Here is a 23,858-nt window from a genome sequence, read left to right as displayed (position 1 = left end):
AACTTGACAAACCTTACCGAGTTTAAGCTTGAGAAGTTAAAAGCAATAGAAACTGTTTGCAGACAGAATAGATTAGAACAGGATTTGAGAAATAGCAGTACACTCACACTATACATAAACACACATACATCATACTAGCAGAAGGCCCAGCACAAATTTCACCTCATTGTTGGGCAATGTGGAACTTTATCTCTTAGGTTTGCATGTATTGAGTAACTTCCCATTTTATACTTGTTTTGTGGAGTCCTTGGTGCTCTCTGAGCCTTGTTGTTTTCTTGCAGACGTTTCATTGCCAGACTAGGCAACGTCTTCAGTATATTTGTTTATTTAAAATACTGTCTCATTTTTCTCCTCAAATGCACTCACAAACAAAAATAATTGGATTTTTTTTTTAAAAGTTAATTTAATGTTAAGAGGAAAGGAAAAATATACTGTATATCCTTAAAACACCAATCCCAATGTCAGAACCAATTAAAATTCAACTAATTAAAAGCAACAAAAGCCATGGGAAAAGCCAGGTTTTCTTTTAAGTCTGAATACTAAAAGAATTGAGAGATGACAAGTCTCAGGCGGTATAAAGTTCCCAGGAAGACTTGCTTTTGTGTGGATACTAGTCTGACTTCAGAGGGAAGAGGAAGAAAGCCAGCTTAGTTAATCTTAAAAGCTAAGCAGATTCATTCAGGAGTGGGTGACCTTTAAAATACTTTGAATTCAAGCTAATTACAGGTAGTCCTCATTTAGTGTCCACAATTGGGATGGCAATTTGGTTGTTAAGCAATGCAGCCACTAAATGAAACCATGACTGCACTTATGATCTTCAGCTTTCTTTTGCTTTACAGACCTGCGAAGGTCGTAAATGCGAGGATTGGTCACAAAATTACTTTTTCGTCACTGTCATAACTGCAAACGGTCACTGTACAAGGTAGTTGCTGAACAAGGGCTACCTGTATAGCCTTAAAGTACAAGGAATTGTACCTAGAACTGGTAACATGTTCAAATGGAGTAAGCATGGTTTTATATGCTCTGTTCTTTAATTAAAAACCTAGTTCCCATATTTGGGATCACTTATATAGCTAAGATATTCAAAGGCAACTCTGCATACATACCATTATAGTTATCTATCCAAGAGGTGGCAAGACTCTGTTGTCAGTGTGCTTCAGAAATGGTCATGTTTAATCCAACAACCAAAGCTGAAAAAAGGCCTCTAAATCTGTGCACTGAGTACAAATCTTAATGTATTTTTAATTTTTTTTATAATGAATATTTAGTCAAGAAAAAGTTGTACTAATGAAATGTCCATTATTTGTAATTTGGGATTGTGCAAAAATATGATCTGAATTTTCTGTTGATTTATTCTTTTTTTTATAAGAATTTTATTAAGTTTAAAGCAAAGATAAAAACTACAAAAGAGCAAAAAACTACAAAAAGAGAAAAAACTTAAAAAGTGTGAAACACAAGAAGAAAATAATTTTAAAGATTACATAAAGAGTTAATTTTTGACTTTTAACAGCAAGAATATACAACGATTTCCATAATCAATCTCTCACTCTATATCAAACCAAAATCACATTATTTCTATAAATCATTCCATTAGCACATTATAAAATTCACTAAATACAATCGTTCCCTCCCCTTATATTAAAAGAAAAAGAAATATATAAACCTCCTAATAAACTTCCTCCCACAAAGACATTTATTTAATTATTTCCTTCTTACCACTATTCTATACATTTCTGTCTACTATAATAGAAATCAAACTAAAAAAAATGTCTACTTTTATAATTAATAATACTATAACAAACTTAACCCTATTAAACCTAAGGTAAAGGTAAAGGTAAAGGTTTCCCTTGACGTAAAGTCCAGTCGTGTCCGACTCTAGGGGGCGGTGCTCATCTCCGTTTCTAAGCCTTAGAGCCGGCGTTGTCATAGACACTTCCAGGTCATGTGGCCAGCATGACTCACGGAACGCCGTTACCTTCCCACCGAAGCGGTACCAATTAATCTACTCACATTTGCATGTTTTCGAACTGCTTGGTGTGCAGGAGCTGGGACTAGCAACGGGAGCTCACCCCGCCGCGCAGTTTCGAACCGCCGACCTTCCGATCGACAGCTCAGCGGTTTAACCCGCAGCGCCACCGCGTCCCATTAAACCTAAAACCAAGCAATTATTATTATACCTTATAAATCTTAACAAATCATTAAGAAGGAATAAAACCAAGCAAACCTTAAAAGCAATCCAATTAATCTTAATCCAAATCATTAAAAGAGAATTAAGTCATACATACCTTAAAAGCAGTCCAAATAAAATATTCTTAAATCTTTACCCCACTTCGAAATATACCAGAGCATTTACACATCTCCATAGTACACACAAGGCATTTTTCATTAAAAAAATCAAACAGCCCAACTGCCCCTCTTAGAAACTTAGACTTCTCAGCAGTCTGTGGGACTTCTTTGCCCACAGAGCAAAGTCTCTTATTTCCCATAACATTCCATCAGAAAAACAATTCCATTTGTGATTTGTGATTTGGTCTTTCCCTTTAACTCCTTCAGCACCAGAATCTGGTCATAATCATCTGACATTTTAACAAAAACATCAATTTCACTGTCAGTAGAAACATCTCTATCTTTATTAAGATCAGCTTTTTGCAGAACCTCTTCAGCCAGATGACACATTTTAAAGCTATTTTCTACAGTGTCCCAAATATCTTGCATAATAGCTTGACAGGAATCAGAGAAAATCTGTTTGATCTCACAACAAAGCTCTGAGAATGTCTACTTAAAATCCTCCATGTTGCAGGTAGTAGATTATGGCACCTCCTAGATACTTACCTAGTAAAAGTAAGAGTTAAAAGAAAATTTCCAGAAATGCTTACAAAAGTAAAAGTGATAAGGGGAAGCTTCCCAGAGAAAGTAGTAACAGAAAGCTGAGGATTCAGAACAGCAGATTCAGCGCGTAGGAAAAAATCAAATTCTTCAAATTCAATACAAAAATAACAAGGATGCACTTATTTATTCTCAGTCCTCCTTAATATTTAAATGGGGGAAACAAACCAAAACTTAGAAAAAAATTTAAAAATTAATAAAAAAAAATAAAGATAAGCACTAAGAGAGATCACTTCTCCTTGCTGTAGAAAGCCTCTCTTGGGGTACATAAACTTAAAAAAATATAAATTGGGTGATTTAGAAATGGACTGGCTTGACTCATGCTACAGCGTGGTTTGGAAATGGTCACGTCCCGGACTCCTGGCGTCTTTTACTGGATTAGTGCTAACACTGTTTGTGACCCTCTGGCTGTGAGGCGCTGTTCAGGAGTACAAATGGGATGATTCCAAGCATTTTCTGTCCATGAAAGTGCTCTAGATATTTAAGAAAAGCCTGCCTGAGCCCAGAAAAGAAGCCACATTGTCAGATCTGCCCACAGAGCTCACGGGCACAGCTGTTCAGTCGGCCGTGTCCCCACCGGAAGTCCTGTTGATTTATTCTTTGATAATTCTCGTACTGATGCTATAGTTCTGAAAAAGTGAGAAGTGAATCACAATACTCTCAAAATATTCAACACTAAACATTTACTACAATAATACAAAGCATATGAGCAAATTTTCATACTAATGTTGATACATCTATTGTTCTTCACTTTGCAAAGATCTTCTTCAAATGAAACACATTTCTTCCAATGTTGTTCTTCAGAGAGAATAATTTCCTTGTTTTTCATAAGGTTTGAAACACCAGGGGACTGTTTTGGCATACTGGTAATGTTCATAGCAGCATCCTTTCTCCATGCATTCATCAGCAGAGATGCCAGGAGTCCCACATGGTACTCTTCTGTTGGGTGCCATTCCACATATCCTAGCAGGTACTTAAAACAAAATTACAACAAAGAAGCTTAGTCTTGATTTCTTTGAATATTTTTTCTTGGTGATAAAGCTGCATCATTTTACTACTTTCAGTGATGCTCAGACTTCTCTTATAGCATTGTGAGCATTCTCAGAAGTCATAGCATGTAAATTTTGGTTGGTGTAGCCACATGTATAAAAACTCCTTATTATAGAATAAAAAGAAGTTAACTCATGCAGAAAGGAACCTTCCATATCAGATAGAAAACTAGAATCCTTTTTGTAGAGGCTATTTTTTCTATGTTTATTCAAATACCTGCCCACATTTTGATGTGGCATGATTACGGAAGAGGTTGAAAATGGATGAACAAACAAATCCCACCTCTTTCTGTCTTCTGTATCTTCCGGCTTCCCAAATTTTGAAGAGAAAAGGTTAAAGAGGTTTTCTATTTGTTTTCAGCACTGTGATGATTTACACAGCACAAAATGATATCAGAGTGCTGGAATGATAGCAAAGACACCCAAAAGAGGAGGTGTTATGAGGGAAAACACTGATGTTAATATATATGAATAAATGCTAACAGAAATGGTTATAACAATGGATGTAGAAAAACAATACAATTTATCTCAGTGGAAAGGTCTCTCATCCAAATGCTAAGCTTCAGGGCCTTGCCCTCATGCAAAGAGCAATCCCTTACTTCCGTATGAATTGATTTATATATTTATAATATTTCTATGCTCCCTTTAAGACAGAAGTCTGCTATGGTAGCTTTCAGGGATAAAAGCATTCTACTAAAGCTGTATTATAATAAAAAGCAAGCATTGCTAATAAAGAGATAAACTCTAACAATTTAAAGCATTACACCTGTCAGGGCTGCATGGCAAACCACCACAACAATAATTCTCCCTCATGGAACTCAGCACTCTCCCAGGAAAGTCAAGGACTCAGCTTGATTAGATAAGATGTTTTATTGCAGATATCTAGTTACCACAACAAAGATCAGCTTCTACAGAGCCTAAAACACCAGCATTCTCTCTCTCATTCTCTCCCCCACCCTGCCGGAAAGTACAAACCCTGAGTTTCTGTCATTCCTTGGTTGGAACAGACTGCTTGCAGTCTATTTGTCACACTGACCTGTTGATGGCAGCTGGCTTTTGTTTACAAAATGGGTCCTCTCTGTTTGTTTATTATTCAGATAAACTTTGCCCCATGAACAAATCATTGGAAAATTACCTGTGTCAGACAGAGGATGAAAGCACCACCGGGTACTAATGACATATGAATTGAAGCAACATCCCCTTGCTTGGCATTCCTCAGCAGTGATGCCTGGGTAACCACACTCTTGCCTTGCGCTCCTATCCATTACACAGTGTTGAGAAGCTATTCAGAAAAATGAGCCGCATTACAGTAAACCACCATCCTTTTTCTTTTTCATTTTTAAAAAAATCAGCGATAAGTGTATAGTACGTGACCTTTAAAAGCATCTTATGAATAAATGCCTAGTGAGAAAACTTAATCCTAAAAAATTCAAGTTCAAGCATTCAGGTAACAGAAGTCCTCTTCTGGATGGATTATAAATTCTGGTTTCTGTCCAGCCAACACAGCAAACCTAAGAGATGGTTGCTTCGGCATTTATGAAGAAGCTTTTGAATAGGTGCAACTTCTTTGGGAGTGTCAGCATACTTTTATCAGAAATTAAGGTAGCAAACTTGTGAACGGGCTTTGTTTCTTTTCCTTTTTTCCTTTTTATTATGTTAGTATAAATCTTGATACATTATTTTATTTCAATACAATGATATTTATATAATATACTTAAATTCTTAACATTCTATTATTTAGATAGCTTAGAGTATTGGATATAAAGAAGAGGGGGGAAAGTGGATATTACAGAAGAGGGACGGGGAAAGTGGATATATAGTACATTTTGTTGCTTTTTTGTTTCTTTAGCTCTTAAAAAAATCAGAAAATTACCTACCATCATTTACTGGAGGATGGAAACATGTTGGTGCACCAGATGCCTCTCGATCAAAGCAGCATCCAAATCGTTTGCACCTTTTGGGTGAGATCCCTTGATAGCCACAGTCCTTTCTTTCTTGTGGTGGAATCATTTTCCTTGCATAGTTTAGTGAAACTGTTATTGTAAATAATATGCAGGTCACTGTATCTTCCAGATAGTAAACTTAGCTATAGTTTAAAAAACAAAATTCCATTCTGCTTGAACTAATGGTTTAAATTTGACTAATGTCTGCTCCAAGATTTTAGGATTGTTTCATTAGTAAGTCTGACAATGTGGCTCTACTATCCTATCAATTTAATGCCAGGAAAGCGGATCACACAGATTTTATTTAATTATTCATTTATTTTCTAGTGCTTATATGCTGATCCGATCTGATCCAGTCCAAAAGGGCTTTGAGTGACTTACACTTCTGTCTTAGAATAAGAATAAGGTTAAAATAATTCCAAACAAACAATATACACAAATTACGATTATGAACACCCAGCAACCAAGGAACGATTTTCAAGAAAACATGCAAAAAGCCATGATGGTAAGCTCACTACTCATAGCAGTTGCACTCACAAAGCTTTTAAACACACACACACCACACACACCACACATTTTAATGGCTTTGCCAAAACTTAACAGGCTGATTTTGGGAGGTACACTTTTCAAAAGAAATGGGGTTGTGATTAAGAAGGCTTGACTGCATGGCCCCTGAAGATGCCACTGGGAGAAGAGTCCCATAGATATCCAGTCCTAAGTCACGTAGAGCTTAGGACTGGCAACCAGCCCCTTGAATCGTACCTGGAAAAGTATAGTTTTGGAGTAGAAAACCTCAATATTTCCATCACTACTTGAGTCAATGCATTTCAGGCTAAAATCTTCCATGCTAACACTTTCTTATCCAGTGTTGGTCTAGGATAGAGATTTTCCACTTACGCTACCATATGCATTGGGAATATCTTCGACTGGTGCTCTTTAAATCTTCAAAATATTTCTTTAATCAGAAAAGATATGGAACTGACATATTTGCTATCCCATTGCACAATTCCCAGCCATCTCAGGAAGCAAGGCTAGTGGTCAGGAGTGCTGGAAGCTGTATATTAGCAACATCTAAAAGACCACTCATTTCTGTTATAAGCACAGATGAGGCTACCATTACTATAGAATGAAATAAACCTTTTAATCAACTAAAAAAGAAAAGACCAGCTGCAATTATATCAAGCTTATCTTACTAAGAGAACTATGATGTTTTCCTGGAATGTTAATCCATTTTTCTTTGTTTTCAATTTTTCTCCTAATGTTGTAGAGTTAATTTCTCCAAGAGCATTTTCTTTTCCTAACACACTTTGCAAAAAGGAAGCATTTATACCAAGCATGTTTGAGCAACAGGATTAAGAAAAGCAAGTACTGCAACTTCCCTTTTGGCTGTCCATCTGTCATTACCTCTTGAACCTGATGGTTTGAAGCACCACGGGACACCAGGCATTGATGCATCAAAGCAGCATCCATTTGCCGTGCACTGCTCTGCAGTAATGCCTTCAGAAGATTCACATCTCTCTCTTTCATTGACTTCCATTAGACATTGGCAGGCATCTGTTTGGAAAAAAGAAATTGGGCAGTTATCTGCAGTCTTTTCTTATCTGAGAATACATTTTTCTCTAATTCAGTAGTTGGTATTTATGACTAGATATAGGTAGAATTGCTCCTTTTCTGATATGCTCTTCACTTACTTATTTCATTTTTTTGAATGGAAGTACAAGATTCACTATACTGAACACAAACTGATTATTTAGAGATGGGAATCTTTCTTTACTAATATTTATTAATAATTCATTTGGAACAATCACAGTTATTACTTTTCTGCAAATTAGCCAAATATAGGGGGGATAGTAAAATTTTAATTATGAGTTAAGTAATATTCTAACCATCCCATGATTATTAATACCACATACTTCTCTGTATGGTTTTATACTTTATTAACGTATGTAGAAGGCTGATCTAAATATTCTCTTTCATATATTAACTACTGGTGCTCTAAGTGAGAATACAAATAAGTGAATCCAATCTATTAAACATACACACACACACACACACACCATTTAATATACTAAGAAGTAAGACATCTGTCATATAGCTGTAATTTCAATATATGTTAGCAGCATCCCAACATGGATATACAATATCTCAACACCTGAATCCCTCAGTTGATTCCCTTAAAATTTTAACAGAATGTATTGAAAGGCCCTGAATCAATTTATTCTATTTTTATTTTTATGTATAGAAAGTTTTATGCAAAAGCTTTCCCAATGGTCAGTTTGATCTAGTGGTTAAGGTGCTGGGCTAGAAACCAGGAGACTCAGAGTTCTAGTCTTGCCTTAGGCATGAAGGCCATCTGGGTGACCTTGGGCCAGTCACTCTCTCTCAGCCCAACTCACCTCACAGGGTTGTTGTTGTGGGGAAAATAGGAGGAGGAAGGAGTATTAGGTATGTTTGCCGCCTTGAGTTATTTATAAAAATAATAAAGGCAGGATAAAAATAAAAAAATAAAAAAAAATAAAGCAGAGATAATCAAACGCAGTTTATAATAAAAGCAATGTGCAACAGAAACAATTAAACATATATGGTTCTTTAAAAACTTTTAAAAATCCATACATTAAAATCTAGATTCAGGATTCTCCAAAACATTTTTCTTGCTATAGGAAATACATAAGGATTATTTGTTTATGGCCTAGAATTCTGATGGTCTATTTTCTGGGATAGCACATACTACATCTCAGCATTCCAAACTGCAGTATTCTCTCATTGAGAAAATGTGGTGACACAAAGAATATTATGCAGCCAATGAAGTAATCACACAAATGCTGTGACTTACATAGTTGCATTAGACATTCTGACACAAATACATAAACACAACACTTGAGCGATTATATCACTACACACATGTCACCATTTGCCGCCTCTCCTCACCCAGCACCCTGCTTGTAGTTGCCCATGGGTACCACTGGGACATACCCTTGAAGTCTAGTCGCATGGCTACTTTAGCCCAGCAAGCAAAAGCTTTCTGGTTCAATTACTTTTGGATAGGGTTACTAGATGTCCAGCAAAAGGAGGACATGTCCTCCTTTTTATCCACATGTCCTCTGTCCAGCAGGCATGGCCTTAAAATCAAATTCTGTCTGACTTTTTGAGTATCTGCAAGCTATCTCTTCCTGAGCAGCTTTTCTCCAAGGTGCAGTGCTTTCCTAATAAGTGCCAACAGCAAGTTAACAAGCTCAGCTCTGAGACCTTAATTAGTTGATTCATACCCTCCAGACTGACAAGACCATAATCAGTTACATGCTAAAGGCTTTTGCCTCCAAACCTGCTCTAGCACATTCCTGTGACTGAAAGATCAGTCTTTCTGATGCTGGAAGAAGTCATTTCATATACATTTAGGCTAAAGTACTTTTTTTGGAAGTTTTTTGGCATGTGTTTTTGCACAAACTGTGTGTCCTCCTTTTCTTCTCATTTGACCTCCTTTCCAATTATCCATGTTCTCCAATACCTTTGGATGGTTCTGTGATACCAGCACAGATATAACAAGAGAGCCAAACATAGGCCCCAAAGGGGAAGTAGTGTCCTAGAGAACAATCATATGCATACCTATTCAAAATATGTACTAATGAGTCCAGTGGAGTTTAGGATCCCAACATTCTTTAGTTGGAGCAAGTATATATTGGGTTATGAACAACATCACATACATATACTGTACACTCGCACATATTCATATGAATGCATTACAGTACAGCAAAGGAAAAATGAGTTTCTTATCCATTTATGCTTGCTTGTTAACCCATTAATCCATGTCTTTCTCATTAATTTGCCTTGCTTAATTTATTAATAAACATTATATACTTACATGGTGGACGACTACATTTTTGAGGGCAGACAGATCCTAAACACAAGGCAATAGCCAGTACCAAGTAGGTCTTATACTCCATTCTTTTATCCAGTCTGTTCTTTTCAATGTTCCTTAAATATACAAATCCACAAGATCATAATTTACAATCGTAAGTTATATAATATAACTATATAATAAGTTGTATGATTATAATAGAAATATTAAATCAGATTTCCTCCTTCAAAAATGTTGCAGCACAGCAAAGTTCCTCTTCTTAAGATTAATTCTAACTATTCCCCTATGGCTATGATTGTGTAACAACAATCCAGCTGTCAAAACCATAAAGCAGTTCAGTACTTAAGCAGTGTAAACATTTGTATCACACTGCAAAATAACCTTCACTAGATTCATAGCAATAACAGGAAACCTTTTTGCTGCCAAGAGTTTCACTTCTCCTTCCAGTACTTTTTGCCCTTTGCCTGCCACAGAGACTATGGTGGTGACATTGGTAACATTGAGGACCCTGGGCCTCAACTAACAGTCTCAACTCTTTTTGGTGAGCTTCAGAGGAGTTAGGGTTATATTTTGTTCACATTAAAGTTGCATATTTCTAGCTGCTTTCACTGGAAGGTTATTGTATTTTATAGGTCACAAGCCTGACCCTTAAAAAGAAATTAATTAAATAATATAGCATACTTCTGATTTTTATCTTCCTTCTACTTAATGTGGACATGCCAAGGAGTTACTATCTTTTAAAGGTATTTGGAGTCCTACAGTGTATCTCATAAGTTCTTTTCACTATCTGTTGTTACAAAATAGTCCTTTCAGGCTTTGTTTTTGAACAGGGCAGAGCAATCTGTGTAAAATAGATGAATGGCCACAGATCCTTGGTCTGCCTATGGTGTTTTGGAAGAAAAACTTACCAAGGGTTCGTCCCGAGCCAGGAATGAAGAAACACGGGCAGTTGCTTGAGCAGAGATAGAAGTTTATCTCCTAAAAGCATGTACAGAGTATGCTGCTCAAGGGTGGCCACACATATATTTCCCCGCCAGCCCCTTTTACAGGGATGTAGACCTTTGATGTTTATGGTAGGTGAGTGACCTTTTGTGTTCCAAGGTTTCTGATTAAATTGAAGGGGAATCTTTTCTGTAAACAGTTGGGCTTCCATTTACATTTTAATCTCTGGCATCCCCTTTTGCATTGAAGCCATTCTGTTTTGTAACTTTTAACCTTTTACCTTGCTCAAGGGAAGGCAATATTGCAGGAAGACAGTGTTCTGAGGGGAGGCAACACAGTGGTTTGCAGAGGAAAAATATAGAAGGGATGTGTGTTTGTTTGTTTTTTGAAACCTTCCAACAATCCCCCCTCTAGGGCCAGAGAAAAATAGAGTATATTTTTCTCCTGTGCCCAACAGGAAAGAATTAATATTCTTGGTGATCCAGGCTATCTTTTTATTGATCTATACTATCATGCCTTGGAGAATGTGGATTGATTTTGGGGGACAAAAAAAGATTTCTTAGAACATTCTAAGCAAGGGAGTAATCACTGGGCAAGACAGCAGACAGACATTCCTGTTACCAGAAGGCTTACAAATCCCAGAAACATTGTTTTTATATCCCCAGCTGGTCCCCCCACCTCATCCAGGCAGAAATCTGTATATTATCAAATACTTTCTTTTCCTAAAACAATCAATTAGAAAGTCCAATTTGTTGATTTCAAAGTCCCAGATACTTCAGAGTCCTAGGAAGCCTTTTTTTCCAAGCTCCACTGATCAGCCTCTGAATCCTTCACAAGCTTGATCTGTGGTAGCTGCGGGCCAGCAACTTGGCACTGTGGTCCACCACTGCAGGCTTCACCAAGTTCAAAGGGACGCTGGGCTTCCTTCAAGGGCAGAGTCTGGGTCAGGTGTTCTGTCTCCACAGTCACTGGAGGTGCCTGTGTAGGGAAGAGAGACAGGAAAGCAAAACATGTGTCCCCCCTCTCCTAAGTTTAGTGAGTGCAGGTCTGGAGCTGAGAGGTCTCTCCTCTTGGGGAGAGGCTTAGAAGAGTTGGTCCTTAACTTGCGTTTTCCAGTCCACATTTTTTAAAAAGGCGATTAAAGATAAGTCCATGCCTCCAAAGTCCCACTGAAGTGATGCTTCAGATGATTCTAGCAGCCAGTATGATCCCCCACAAGAAGTCAAAGGGTTCAGCCCATGGCTTCTTGCAGCTTTGGGGTCTGACAGGTGCAGTATGGATCTCTTCTTTTGGCTCTCAGATGCAGAGGTACAGTGTTCTGTCCTGGTTACTGTACAAACACCACCTTTGGCTACAAGAATCTGGTCTAGAACTAACCTATTCTGGAAACTATTTGCTAGCAATCCTTCGTGTAGGGAGCCAATTTCTTTGGTGCTGTATCACATGCTATCTGTTCTAAAATACTGGACACAAGGTTATAATGGCAATATTGCAGGCTGAGCTCCTCATGTAAAATTCCATGCCATTTTATGGGATGCAACCTGACTTAGAGCCTTGGCCCGGCAGTCAGATGCATTTATGTTGTCTGCAGGAAGATGTTACCACATGCCTGCGCTAGAGTGCCAGGTGGGGCAAAAGGAGAATCCACACCCTCTTTCATCCCAGCTTCCAGTGCATTCCTTCTTAGGCTTGTGTGCTAACCCAGCGAATGAGCCGCAAGCACTTGCCCAGTCTAACACCCTGGCTGGGAAAACGGGAATGTCCCCCTAACATTCAAAGACCCCTTTGCAGTTGTTTAACTAAGGCAGCTTGAACACTTGGGACACTGATTACAAAGAAAAATGGAAGCTCTTGCCTTCGGTGGGAAAGGAAGAGAGGAAACCAAATGTGGCAGAGGGAGAGAGACAGATAGACAAAAAAACTAATCTGACTTATAATTCAGCTTCTAATGCTTCCTTCTTTGATTCTTACCAGCGTTTGGGTGGGAGTGTGCAGAAAAAGGGGACATCAGCTTTCCCTAAGCACCTGAAGCCTTTTGGTAGAGTTTTGCAGAGCTCTTTCTCACTTTGACTGGAAGATGTTCTTCTATTTGGAGACTTGATGTAGATCTTGAGGTAGCTGCAAGGCTGGTCGGGGTCAAGTCGCCAGTTGTGGAGAAGCCATGGGGTGAGAATGCAGGAATTTTAATCTGCCCATCAGTATTTTTGTGGTGGAATCTTGGTCTGCTCATCCTGGAATAAAATATAAGCTTCCCTCCCACCTGTCTGCTCCTTACAGCCAAGTTTGTGAAGAAAGAGGCAAACTATAGAATAGGGGGATGGGAAAAAAGTAAAGCTTCTATCTAGGAGGTTTCTGCTAAAGAGGCATTCTTAGCATTTGTTTGAAACCTTCCAACAGGTGTGTGCCAATACCTTCAATCACTGACTTGGTGTACTGAAGTCTGAAGAGAGCTGCTATCTTAAACACAAATAGAAGCATTCTTGTGATTGGGAACATACTGTAACATACAACAAACTGGAAATGAGTTTGCTGTTATATAATTCATACCATACCATAAACAGAGTTGGAGGCAGCTTTGTAGATAATCTAGTTAAGGCCAGTGCTAAAGTGTCACAGTTGGATATCCAAAATCTGCTTGAAAACCTTCACCAAGGTTCCATCCCCAGAGTTATTTCTATGGTCAAACTTTTGCTCCTCGGGTTCCTTTGCCAAACCTCTTAGTATCTTTATTGTCCTCTGGAAACATTATCTGAAGATCTGACTAGTATAGAATAAAGTGAAACTATTGTTTTTCCAGCAAGGGGTTTTTATTTTCATCCCAGACAATGCAAATGGACTGTTTGGGAATGAAAGGGCTGAATCTATTTGGTGAATACAAGCAGGAAGTATCGTCTAATGGTCTGTGCCTCGACATAACTGAGATTGTGTCACTACAGATTTCAATCCTGAGAGTTAATACCTGTGGGAAAATATTAATATTCCCATATCCACAAATAAACTCACCCCACCTGCCCCCACTCTACCCACAAACAAACTCACCTGACCCCACCGTATTCCACAATTTAGAAATATGTTTAAAAGCTTAAGTATTTTAAAGATCATTTGATGCTACATGGCACTTACAAAAAAGAAAATATAGAATAAGTCAAAGAAACACCCAGAAGTTTTAACCTTACTTGAACTGTTGAGAAGCTGCAAATATCTGACCTGACTGACTCATCAAATATGGGTGCTGGAATAATTCAGCATTTCCTGTCTACTTGGCCCCCAAGGATTAATTAGCCTAATGGCTCTTAGTCTTCAAGATAGTATTTTAATGGCTGTGAAGTTACATCATGCATTAACAGAGTCTGCAATGCTTTATTCTTAAAACAGTAAAGAACAAAGGGCTTGTTCATACATGATAGTTTAGGCACTGGGCAGCAGGCTATGCTTCCCAAATTATTTGTAAGCTGTTCAACTAGTTCACTGTCTTAGCACTAGTTCCTTTGAACTGTTGGAGCAACACATATGTGTTTATGGTGGGTGTTATCCATATTTGGATATGGCAAAACCCTTGGCATTATGCTCACATCAAGGATCTTCCCAGGATGCTCTGATATAGCCCTGAAATTCAGACACATTTGCGTGGAAATCTTTGTCTTTAGAATGTACTTTGAAGTGCCGCGCTAAACATTGTTTCATGACAACCCTCATTTTAAAGTCTTCCTGAAAGTAATACAAGCTGCATTGCACTTCTACGCTTTTTTATAAGAAACAGTGAAAAGGGGAAGACATATTGCAAGATTTAGAATTGTCCTATTTTTCCTGCACAGCTGATTATGATACAAACTACAAGAAAAACCATTCTGTATTCAACAATATGAATAGAATGCGTTTTTCATCAGTGATAACTCCCCTCTTTTAGTCAAATTCTTCAGTTGGTAATGATCACAGAAAACAGGGGTAAATGGGGAGATTTCAACACTACAATAATAATGTGTGAAAGAAAATGTATCGTATTCTGTGAAGCCTTTGAAATACAAAATATCACACAAATCATATCTTCAGTAAATGACTCTACAAGTGAGGGATAGGTTTTTCAACTAGAGAGAAATTGGTTCTGCACAATGCTGTTTCCTGTGCTATGGCTATTTTCAATTCTGACCCAGCTATGCAGAGTCAGAGAGCATTTTCACATAAAGTGAAAATCTTCTTCAAATATTTATTCTGCTACTTATAGATGTTACAGACAGTGTCCAAAGGAAGGTGACAAAGATAGTACTGTCCTATAGAGAACAGTTAGTCAATATCAGATATATTTTGTTTTAGAAAGATTTGGCTGAATCAATTGGTCCTAGAAGAATTTATGGATTTCCTTCCATCTTTATGTTCATGGAAAGCAGAGAGAGGTCCTCTAATCTTGTCCCTACCTCCCTAAACTTGCACCACCTCCCATTCTTCTTACAAATGTCTGTAAGATGTACTTATGTGGAGTTACTACACTCCAGGACAGAATCTGGGTACATTTTGGGGGGGATAGAAGCACTACATGCAAACTCCTGTACACATGGAAAATTAGCATGTCCATCTAATGGATGTTCACCCAGAAGATGTCATGAGTACCGTTGAGCTGAAGGCATCAGCACAACGGCACACATGACAATACCTAGGAAGCAGAGGAAGGGAATTAAGATAAGCAAAGCACGCACAACAACAGACACAGACCCCGAGGAGAAGGGAATGACCCCGGCCGGATGACCCAGCCATCAGAACACAAAAGAGGAAGAAAGAAAGACAAAGACAGGGCAGATCACGAGGCACACCTGAAGCTGTCAGCGAAACGCAATGGAGATCGCCCAGCTGACAGCAATCACCGGCCGGAGAAAGAAACCGATTATGGGCGAAGCCCGGGGCACCAGCAGGGGCCCTGCAACCCTTCACCTACCGGCAAGGAAGCATGCAGGACTGGGGGGGGATGACACAACCCAAAGTGGGGGGGGGGCGCTGACCGGCACGGGCTATTTAAACCCCGCACCGGCGCGCTCCCTTCACTCTCAGCTTTTCTCTCGTTAAGCACTACACTGAAATAAACCTGAACCTGCTCTTCTTTGAATCAGTGTCTGTGTTTCACTCAGTGGTAGGCAGCGCATGACAGAAGACAGCACTTGATATTAATGATTGCATTGCTACTTTGGATGGCCTCATGAACCCCTTCAAGCATCTGTTGAATGTGTGAAAGGGAAGAATTAGAGGTATACATATTCTATGGGTTCACATGTGGAATTGCAGATGATACCATTTTAAATTATACAAAGAGAACCCTGGCTCTTGTAGAATTTCTGAGTTAATGATGTTGAAAAAACAGTATAAACAATTAATCTGTCAAAAAAACCAGAATGCTATGAAGGTATCCTGGCAACACTTGATAGCAGCTTCCAGTGCGAAAAACCCTGCTATCTTCTGGAGGCTGGTAGCCCCTTCTTTCTTTAACAATATTTATAGCTCTTCACCACATATACCAGCCAGTATATGGGAACACCATTTTGTTACCCTATATGGTCAAGCAGAGAATTCCCTGGCAGAGTTGGAGTTGGATGCGACCTCCCTTCCCCTTTGGCCCCCAGTCTCGTGCTCAGGGATCAGATATATAATTAAACAGTTCAAACCAGAAAAAACCACTCATTGAGACTTATTACATATGGGGTAATTAAAAAAAATGGGAATGGTGGACCAAATTAAATGAAAGTGCTAGCCTCACTTTCCACTGCTGTATGCCGTTCAGCCATGATACCAAAGGATTGGGGCTTGGCTACTATAATACCAGTATATAAGAAGGGCAAGAAAGACGATCCAGCTAACTACCACCCAATTATTTTGTTAAGTCAGGTCAGCAAAATGTATGCTAGACATCTCCAAGAGAAACTAAATGATTGGCTTGAATCTGAAGACATTCTGATGGATGAACAGGCTGGATTTAGAGTAGGACAATCAATGTTAGATCATGCTTTGGTGCTGCAACATTGAGTAGAAAAGTATACCCGTAAATCAGAACAATCCCTTTATGCAGCATTTAGTGACTTTGGGTCAGCTTTTGACACAGTATCTAGAACCAAACTGTGGTATAAAATGAAAAATTCCACACCTGACAAACGTCTACTCCTGCTGCTCATTAAAATACATGAGAATACAAGATTGAAAGTCAGGGGCAGTAACCAAGGACATGTCACAAAGGAAATGCCTGTAAGGAGGGGAGTCAGACAGGGATGTGTATCGGCTCCAGTTTTATTCAACTATTATAGAAACTCATTGGTCCCTCGTTTAAGTAACTCCACTTTTCATCCCTCTAAATTAGCCCAAAGACTTATCAATTTATCGATTTATCTTTTATCAACTTATTAATTTATCTATGCCAATGATGCAGTAATTCTGTAATTAACTTCTATTGGCCTCAAAAGAGCCTTGAGATCACTTATGCATTACTGAACTGAGAAGGAAATAATAATAAATTACACCAAAACTAAGCTACTTACTTTCTCTAAACATCCCAAATAGAGAAACTGGAACTTAGGTGAGCAGCTCATTGAGCAGACTAAGATATTGAGATATCTTGGGATAGTTTTTCAAGCTACAGGAAACAGAAATGCCCACCTGGACTATGTAACTCACAGTGCACAGAGATCTGCATCAGCTCTCCAAATGTATTACTTTACCAGAGAAGCACAGCTCATCCCTGCTGCAGTCAAGTTGTTTGCAGCTAAAGCTTGAGCACAACTGTTATACGGGGGTCAATTGGGACCATTTAACAACATGACTGCCTTTGTCATGTTCCCGTTCCGATGTTTATGGTTCCTCGTAACGTTTCACATGTCATATCTGCAGTTGCGTGCCAATCAGAGCGCGGTTACTTTGAAGCAAGGTTTGGCATGGAAAGATGATCGCCTCTATGTGCCTGTAACCTTGCGCAAAACCGTGCTATTCAGGTCTCATGACGATAAAACAGCTGGGCATTTTGGCTTTACAAAAACTATTCATCTAGTGTGTCGACAGTTCTGGTGGCCAACCCTCCGGCGAGATGTAAAAGCCTATGTCAAGTCTTGCCCTGTCTGTGCTACTGCAAAACGAAAAGGGGGGAAACCCCAGGGCTTTGTGCAGCCAGTGGCCAATCCCTCCCACCCCTGGGAGGAAATCTCTATGGATTTTATTGTGGATCTACCTCCTAGCCAGAGAAAGACTGTCATTTGGGTTGTTAAGGATTTTTTCTCGAAGCAAGCTCATTTCGTCCCTTGTGCGTCTCTACCATCTGCACAACAGCTGGCACGCCTCTTTCTAGTTCACGTGTACAGATTACACGGTAGCCCCGCCCGCTTGGTGACCGACAGAGGAACACAATTTACTTCACGCTTTTGGCGGGAATTTATGAAACTATTGGGCACTAAACAGGCGCTATCCACGGCTTTTCATCCCCAAACAGATGGGAATACTGAGGCGGTTAATGCCACGTTGGAGCAATATTTACGTGGTTTTGTTAATTATCAACAAGACAACTGGGTAGACCTCCTGCCATTTGCTGAAGTTGCTTACAATAATGCTGTGCATCAAAGTACTGGGGCGGTGCCCTTTCGTACTGTATTTGGCCATGACTTTGTCCCTATTCCTGAATTGCCTCCACCGTCTACTTCGCCCACCTCCCCGACCGATTGGGCCTCACAACTGGCAGATTCCTGGCCAAAACTACAGCAAGCTTTAGCCGATGCTCAAGCCACTTATCAACGACATGCCAACGGAAAAAGGGCACCACAACCTCTTTTTCAAATAGGGGATAGAGTATACCTTTCCACCAAATACATCAAATCCCCTCAACCATCCAAAAAACTGGCGCCCAAGTTCATAGGTCCATTTCCTATTGTTGCTCAGATTAATCCTGTTACCTTTAAGTTGGACTTACCTCACAATCTCAAGCGCTTACACCCTGTTTTTCATTGCAGTTTGCTTAAACCATTCGTGGAGTCTACCCATTGGCACCCTGAGCCGCCTGCACCTCCCCCCATAATGATTGATGGTCAACAACATTTCGAAGTCAAGGAAATACTAGACTCTAGACGTTTCCATTCCACTCTGCAATATCTGATTCGCTGGAAGCATTTCTCTCATCCAGAGTGGGTCCCTGCACAACATGTGCGCTCTCCCCACTTGGTTGCTCAGTTTCATGCTGCTTACCCTGATAAACCTGCGCCTTAACAATTAAGTTTTTTTTCTTTGTGGGGGGGCGGTATGTCATGTTCCCGTTCCGATGTTTATGGTTCCTCGTAACGTTTCACATGTCATATCTGCAGTTGCGTGCCTGCCTGGCCACGCTGGTAAATTTCCTTTGTGCTGACTTGTGATCTGCTGGAATGTATGTTTGGGTTATCTCTGCTGTTCAAGGTTACTTTCTCAGGCCGATTCTAACGGTTGCTAGCATCTGGGGTGGGTGGTTGCTATGCTAGCCTGAGGGGAGGGTTCGCAACGGGAGCAAGGCTTTTTAAGTTTGTAATTGGCGCGCTTTTGCTCATTCTCAGCTTTCTTCGTACTTTGCATACTATTCATTCAATAAATTAGTTTTCTCTAGTAATTACTGATGAGACTCCTTTTATTGGAATAGGCAATCATTACAGCCTTAGAAAGAATCCAAATAAAATTTCTAAGAAATATCTTCCAGGTTACCCACTGTGTTCCAAATGCTGTACTTCATCTGGAAGCAGGAGTTAGTAAACTTGAATCTAACCTCTGGATAAATATCTTTACCTACTGGTTAAAATTACATCACAACCCCAGTGGGCTGACCCAACTAATATTGACAGATAATTTTAAATCTTCCTGGGAAACAGTTATCCAAAAGAGACTGAGCCTCTGCGGTTTCTCCAGTGACGCCATTTTAGCCTTAGAGTCAGACCAAGCTAGATCACTACTAAGGCAAAGGATCTTCGATATAGAAGGCCAGATAGAAATTGCTGTTTTACTCGTAATATCTTTGCCAATAATCAAATCTTATTGTCCAAACCAGCTCCATATTTATATTTTATCACAGTTCCCAAATTAAGGAGAGCCCTATCACTAGCCAGACCGAATGCCCTCCCTACAGCTGTTTTGGAGGGGAAATATAAGAAAATGCCATATGAAACCTGTCTTTGCCCCATGACACGGGTGCTGTAGAGACCACAGCTCATGTTCTCTTGCATTGTAGGTTTTATAGGGACATTCACCACCAGCTGATTACCCCCCTTTTGTTCAAATTCCCAGGTCACTCTGATAATTTTTACTTAGGTTTTCGGTTGAACAACAAAGATAAATGTATCTCTCTGAAAGTAGCAAAATTCTGCTACGTTTTGTGCAAGCTTTGCCTACAAATGGCTGTTAATGGTTACAGATACTAAGGGGATAACTCTATTTCATGTATTTTATTGGTCAATGACTGGAATAAAGTTTATCTATCTATCTATCTATCTATCTATCTATCTATCTATCTATCTATCTATCTATCTATCTATCTATCATCTACCTATCTATGCAAATGATGTACTGCATAGTTAAGGACTGGTTAGGCAGGAGTTCTCACATTATTAAAGAAAGAAAAATAACAATTGGGAAGAATTTTAATGTCCTCAGATATATAATATATTAAATGCCCTTGGCTGTAGTTTGAATTCTGCAGCCATGAAACAATTACGCTCATAAAACCAACTGGTAATTCAAAGCACTTTTGGGGAAGAACTGAGTCTCAGACAGCAATGCAGAAATGGGGAAGAGAAGGAGGAGGAAGTGAAAGTGCCTTTCTAAGATAGGAGGAAGCATGTTTATCTCAGAGAGCTTAGCTGCACCTGCAGAAAGTTCTAAGGCAGCTTTCTCCAGCCAGGGCATCTTCCAGATGCATGGACTTCAACTTCCAGAATTCTGGAAGACCATTGCTGAGAATTCTGAGAGTTTGAACTCCACACAATTGGAATAAGCCCGGGTTAAGTAGGACTCTTCTAAAGGTAAGACTACACTAATAGCCTGGCTCCTGCCAATAGGCCTCCTGAACATGAGATTAAAGTAGAGCAGGATCTACTGCATTAAAATCTGTTTGAATTGTTGGAAAAACAAACAGAGTAAACAAAAAGTTCCATGCAGGATTAAATAAGGGAAGATTCCCCCACCCCCAAACACTTGAGTAAAAAGATGGGATATGCCCAAATAAAGAAATACTTTGCATCATTTAGGGCTGGACTTGTTCTCCATTAGGTGACAGTGGCAGAATTTGCTGCTTTCCAGGGATAAAAATGGAGAGGATGCCTTAAGCTGAAATTAAACACATGATATGTTTTGCTTTGCTTTATTTTTCGGCAGTGCAAATACAGCTGGGCACCATGATTCAGAGAAGTGGCATCTACATCATAGTTTGTTGGGTCTTCCTCTCAGGGCAGGGAATGTGGATTTAAATGGCTGTATTTTTCTGCAGGACTTCATGAAGTACAGGATCATAGTGAAACACAAGGTCATGAGAAGAAGTTGGGTGAGCAGTTCTTCATGGACAGAAGTACCTCCTATGACTGAAATTACTTCCTGATAAGAGTGTCAGTTTTGTGGAAAACATTTTATAAGGCACACCCTGATGGAGAAAAAACAAAAACAAAAATGAATAATGGTGAATAGAATGAAAAATAAAAATAAAAACAATGTGAGTAGGTTCATCATAGCACTTCTCACCACAAACTGTGAAAACAATTTCACAGTTTTGAAATTGTGAAACAATTCTGGCTTTAAATAGACCAATGCAATTTGCAGTACCTTACATGTTACTCATGGCCTGGTAAGAATCTATCTCCAATAATTCCCAACCCATCTTGTGGTGTTACTGCAGTTTCTTCTTCATTTGCTGTTGCTTATGGGAAAATTGACAGTATAACAATGTTGCCTTGCACATTTGGTTTTTCTAAACAGTACAGGGATATGGTATTTTTGTCTACATTTGTAAGGGCTTTGGATGGGTGGGATATTAGATAGGGTTATACAGTGAAGAAAATTTAACCTCTCCATCATTATTTTATCGCATTTCAAAACTGACTGTGGAGGCATTATTTTAAAAAATACAGGATGAACTGATACTTTATAAACAAAATAAATACATTAAATATATTTTTGAGAAAAATTTTGAGTGCACAACAAGATTCTATGTTCTTGATAGCAATCTAAACACACCCTGAAGAAAAAAGATTGGGAAAAACTCATAATATATGAAGATGCTCCTGGCTCTACCCGGTACTAGAAACAAAAGGCCTATTTTTAAGAGTGGGAAGAGATAATATGAGAGCACTACACAATTTTTTACTGATTCTGTGGTTGTAAATCTGCATAAAAGAAGCAGTCCTAATGGGGAAACATATAATACATAATAAATTTTAAAAACCAAATTTCCTCCCTCCCTCTATTCCGTATGCTTCTTTGCCATTCCTAGCTAATGCTGGGCCGACCGTTAGGCAAAGTAATTTAACTGGTTCAGATAGCAGGTTCTGTGACATCCCTGCTGGAATATAAAATGGATTTATATCTGGCCCTTACTAGACTGTCTCAAATGGAAAGGAAGGATGGCTGCTACCCCATCAGCAGTGCTAAATGAAAATTCAGCTGCCTTCAGTATGTAGAACAGAAAGTGTGATTCTTAGCTTCCAGCAGCCAAAAATCTTAGGACAGTGTTGCTGTGATGCATGAGAAGGGTTAGCATCTCTGGTTTGATAAAGATAAAATAGTATCTTATTGCTTGCAAAAGAACATTTTTAGCACCTGATTATTAAACTGCTTACTTTGAAGCTACCTGGTTTTGTTTGGATATCACTTTGGTTCAGGCAGAGCTGTAAGCCTTCATCAGGCATTCACTAATGAAGGGCTTGTGAGAATGAACAGAGCCTGATGAGACTCTGGACTCCAGCAATGCTTTCAAGTTGAATGAGAATAATTTAAGCTTTTATGGTTTATTGTGCTCAGACTGGACAGTGGAAGGATGACTTTCTATATGCATAGACAGCACTGGATAGATACAACTCAGTGAACAGATCTCCGGAGCAATCTCAGTGCTGAGTTTCATGTTTATACTGCTCGGCATTCTCCATGTCAAAAGGTCATTGCAAAATACACAGAATCATAGCATCTCCAGCAGACTCACAGAATATATAACTGATTTAGGCTCCAATCTAGCAAGATGCTGAGATTATTCATTTTCATGCTCATGTGAAGCAATCAATCACAATCAGTTTTCACACTCATGTGAAGCAAGCAAGCAATCACACTAATGAAACTGATAGAAACTTGTAGCCCAGTAGTGACTTAGAGGGGAAGATACAAACCATCTATTGAAGCAGGCTTGAAGCACCAGGGGACATTAAACACATTTGAATCAAAGCAGCATTGTCTAGCATTGCATTCAATTTCACTGATGCCAGGATAGCCACAATTTTCTCTTGCTCCTGCTGGAACATTGCATTCTCCCATAGCTGTTTGAAACAAAGCACAGTATTAACAGGCTGTTTTATCTATGGGATGTCAATTGCTCTACAAATAAGTAATGTACAATTATTTAATACTAGGGCAATAACTCCATTAATTGTAATCGTATCTGCAATACCAAAAGACCAAAATAACTTCTGTCTGTCTAGCAAACTATTTTCTACATATTCTAGCATTTCTTCTCTTAATCTATTTTGATTTTCCAAATTCCCATTACATTCTTTTGCACCTACTACAGAGCAGTTCTGCCTACGCCTTTACTATTCATATATTTTAGTCTCTCATTATTGGATCTTTCACATAACACAAACCATGGAGAAATATTGAAAATGTGAACACTTACGAATATAAGCATTGCTGAGTCCTATGGTTAGGCAAATAGTCAAAATCCAGAACATTTTAGTTTCTGTTGCAGTTTCTATGCTCACTCTCCACAGACAGGTGCCTCTATTGATGAAAACTGCTCAAGAGAACATTTTGTTTCATATATATATATATATGTTATGTCTGTTTGCTTGATTTCTCAGAATATTTGCCTATGGCTGTACAGTACTTTTTAACATCTCATTATTTTAGTTAATTTTTGATTAATATTAAGCCATTAGTACATTTACAAAATGATTAGCCTGTCTTGACAATAGTAAAAAATTGCTGCTGATATTAGACTTTACTGAAGGTGTG

At 38.9% G+C, this 23,858-nt stretch overlaps 1 protein-coding gene across 1 annotated transcript in view; it reads right to left on the bottom strand.

The window, feature by feature from the left end:
• TFF2 (trefoil factor 2) overlaps positions 1-23,638 on the bottom strand; it is a 39,478-nt gene extending 15,840 nt beyond the window's left edge. Inside the window, exons 1-8 of the mRNA XM_063304696.1 lie at positions 23,521-23,638; positions 23,018-23,164; positions 10,643-10,820; positions 9,738-9,850; positions 7,283-7,432; positions 5,813-5,968; positions 5,071-5,217; positions 3,689-3,859 (exon numbers count right to left, since the gene is read on the bottom strand). Of these exons, the coding sequence (XP_063160766.1) occupies positions 3,689-3,859; positions 5,071-5,217; positions 5,813-5,968; positions 7,283-7,432; positions 9,738-9,850; positions 10,643-10,820; positions 23,018-23,164; positions 23,521-23,575 (1,117 nt within the window). The 5' untranslated portion in view covers positions 23,576-23,638. The remainder of the gene's footprint in view (positions 1-3,688; positions 3,860-5,070; positions 5,218-5,812; positions 5,969-7,282; positions 7,433-9,737; positions 9,851-10,642; positions 10,821-23,017; positions 23,165-23,520) is intronic.
• Between the last annotated feature and the right edge of the window lie 220 nt (positions 23,639-23,858).

This window comes from Candoia aspera, chromosome 5 (assembly GCF_035149785.1).
Source record: "Candoia aspera isolate rCanAsp1 chromosome 5, rCanAsp1.hap2, whole genome shotgun sequence".
Classification (NCBI taxonomy): Eukaryota; Metazoa; Chordata; class Lepidosauria; order Squamata; family Boidae; genus Candoia; species Candoia aspera.
Note: the sequence above shows the minus strand (reverse complement) of the source record. Positions and strands in the feature narration are given on the sequence as shown.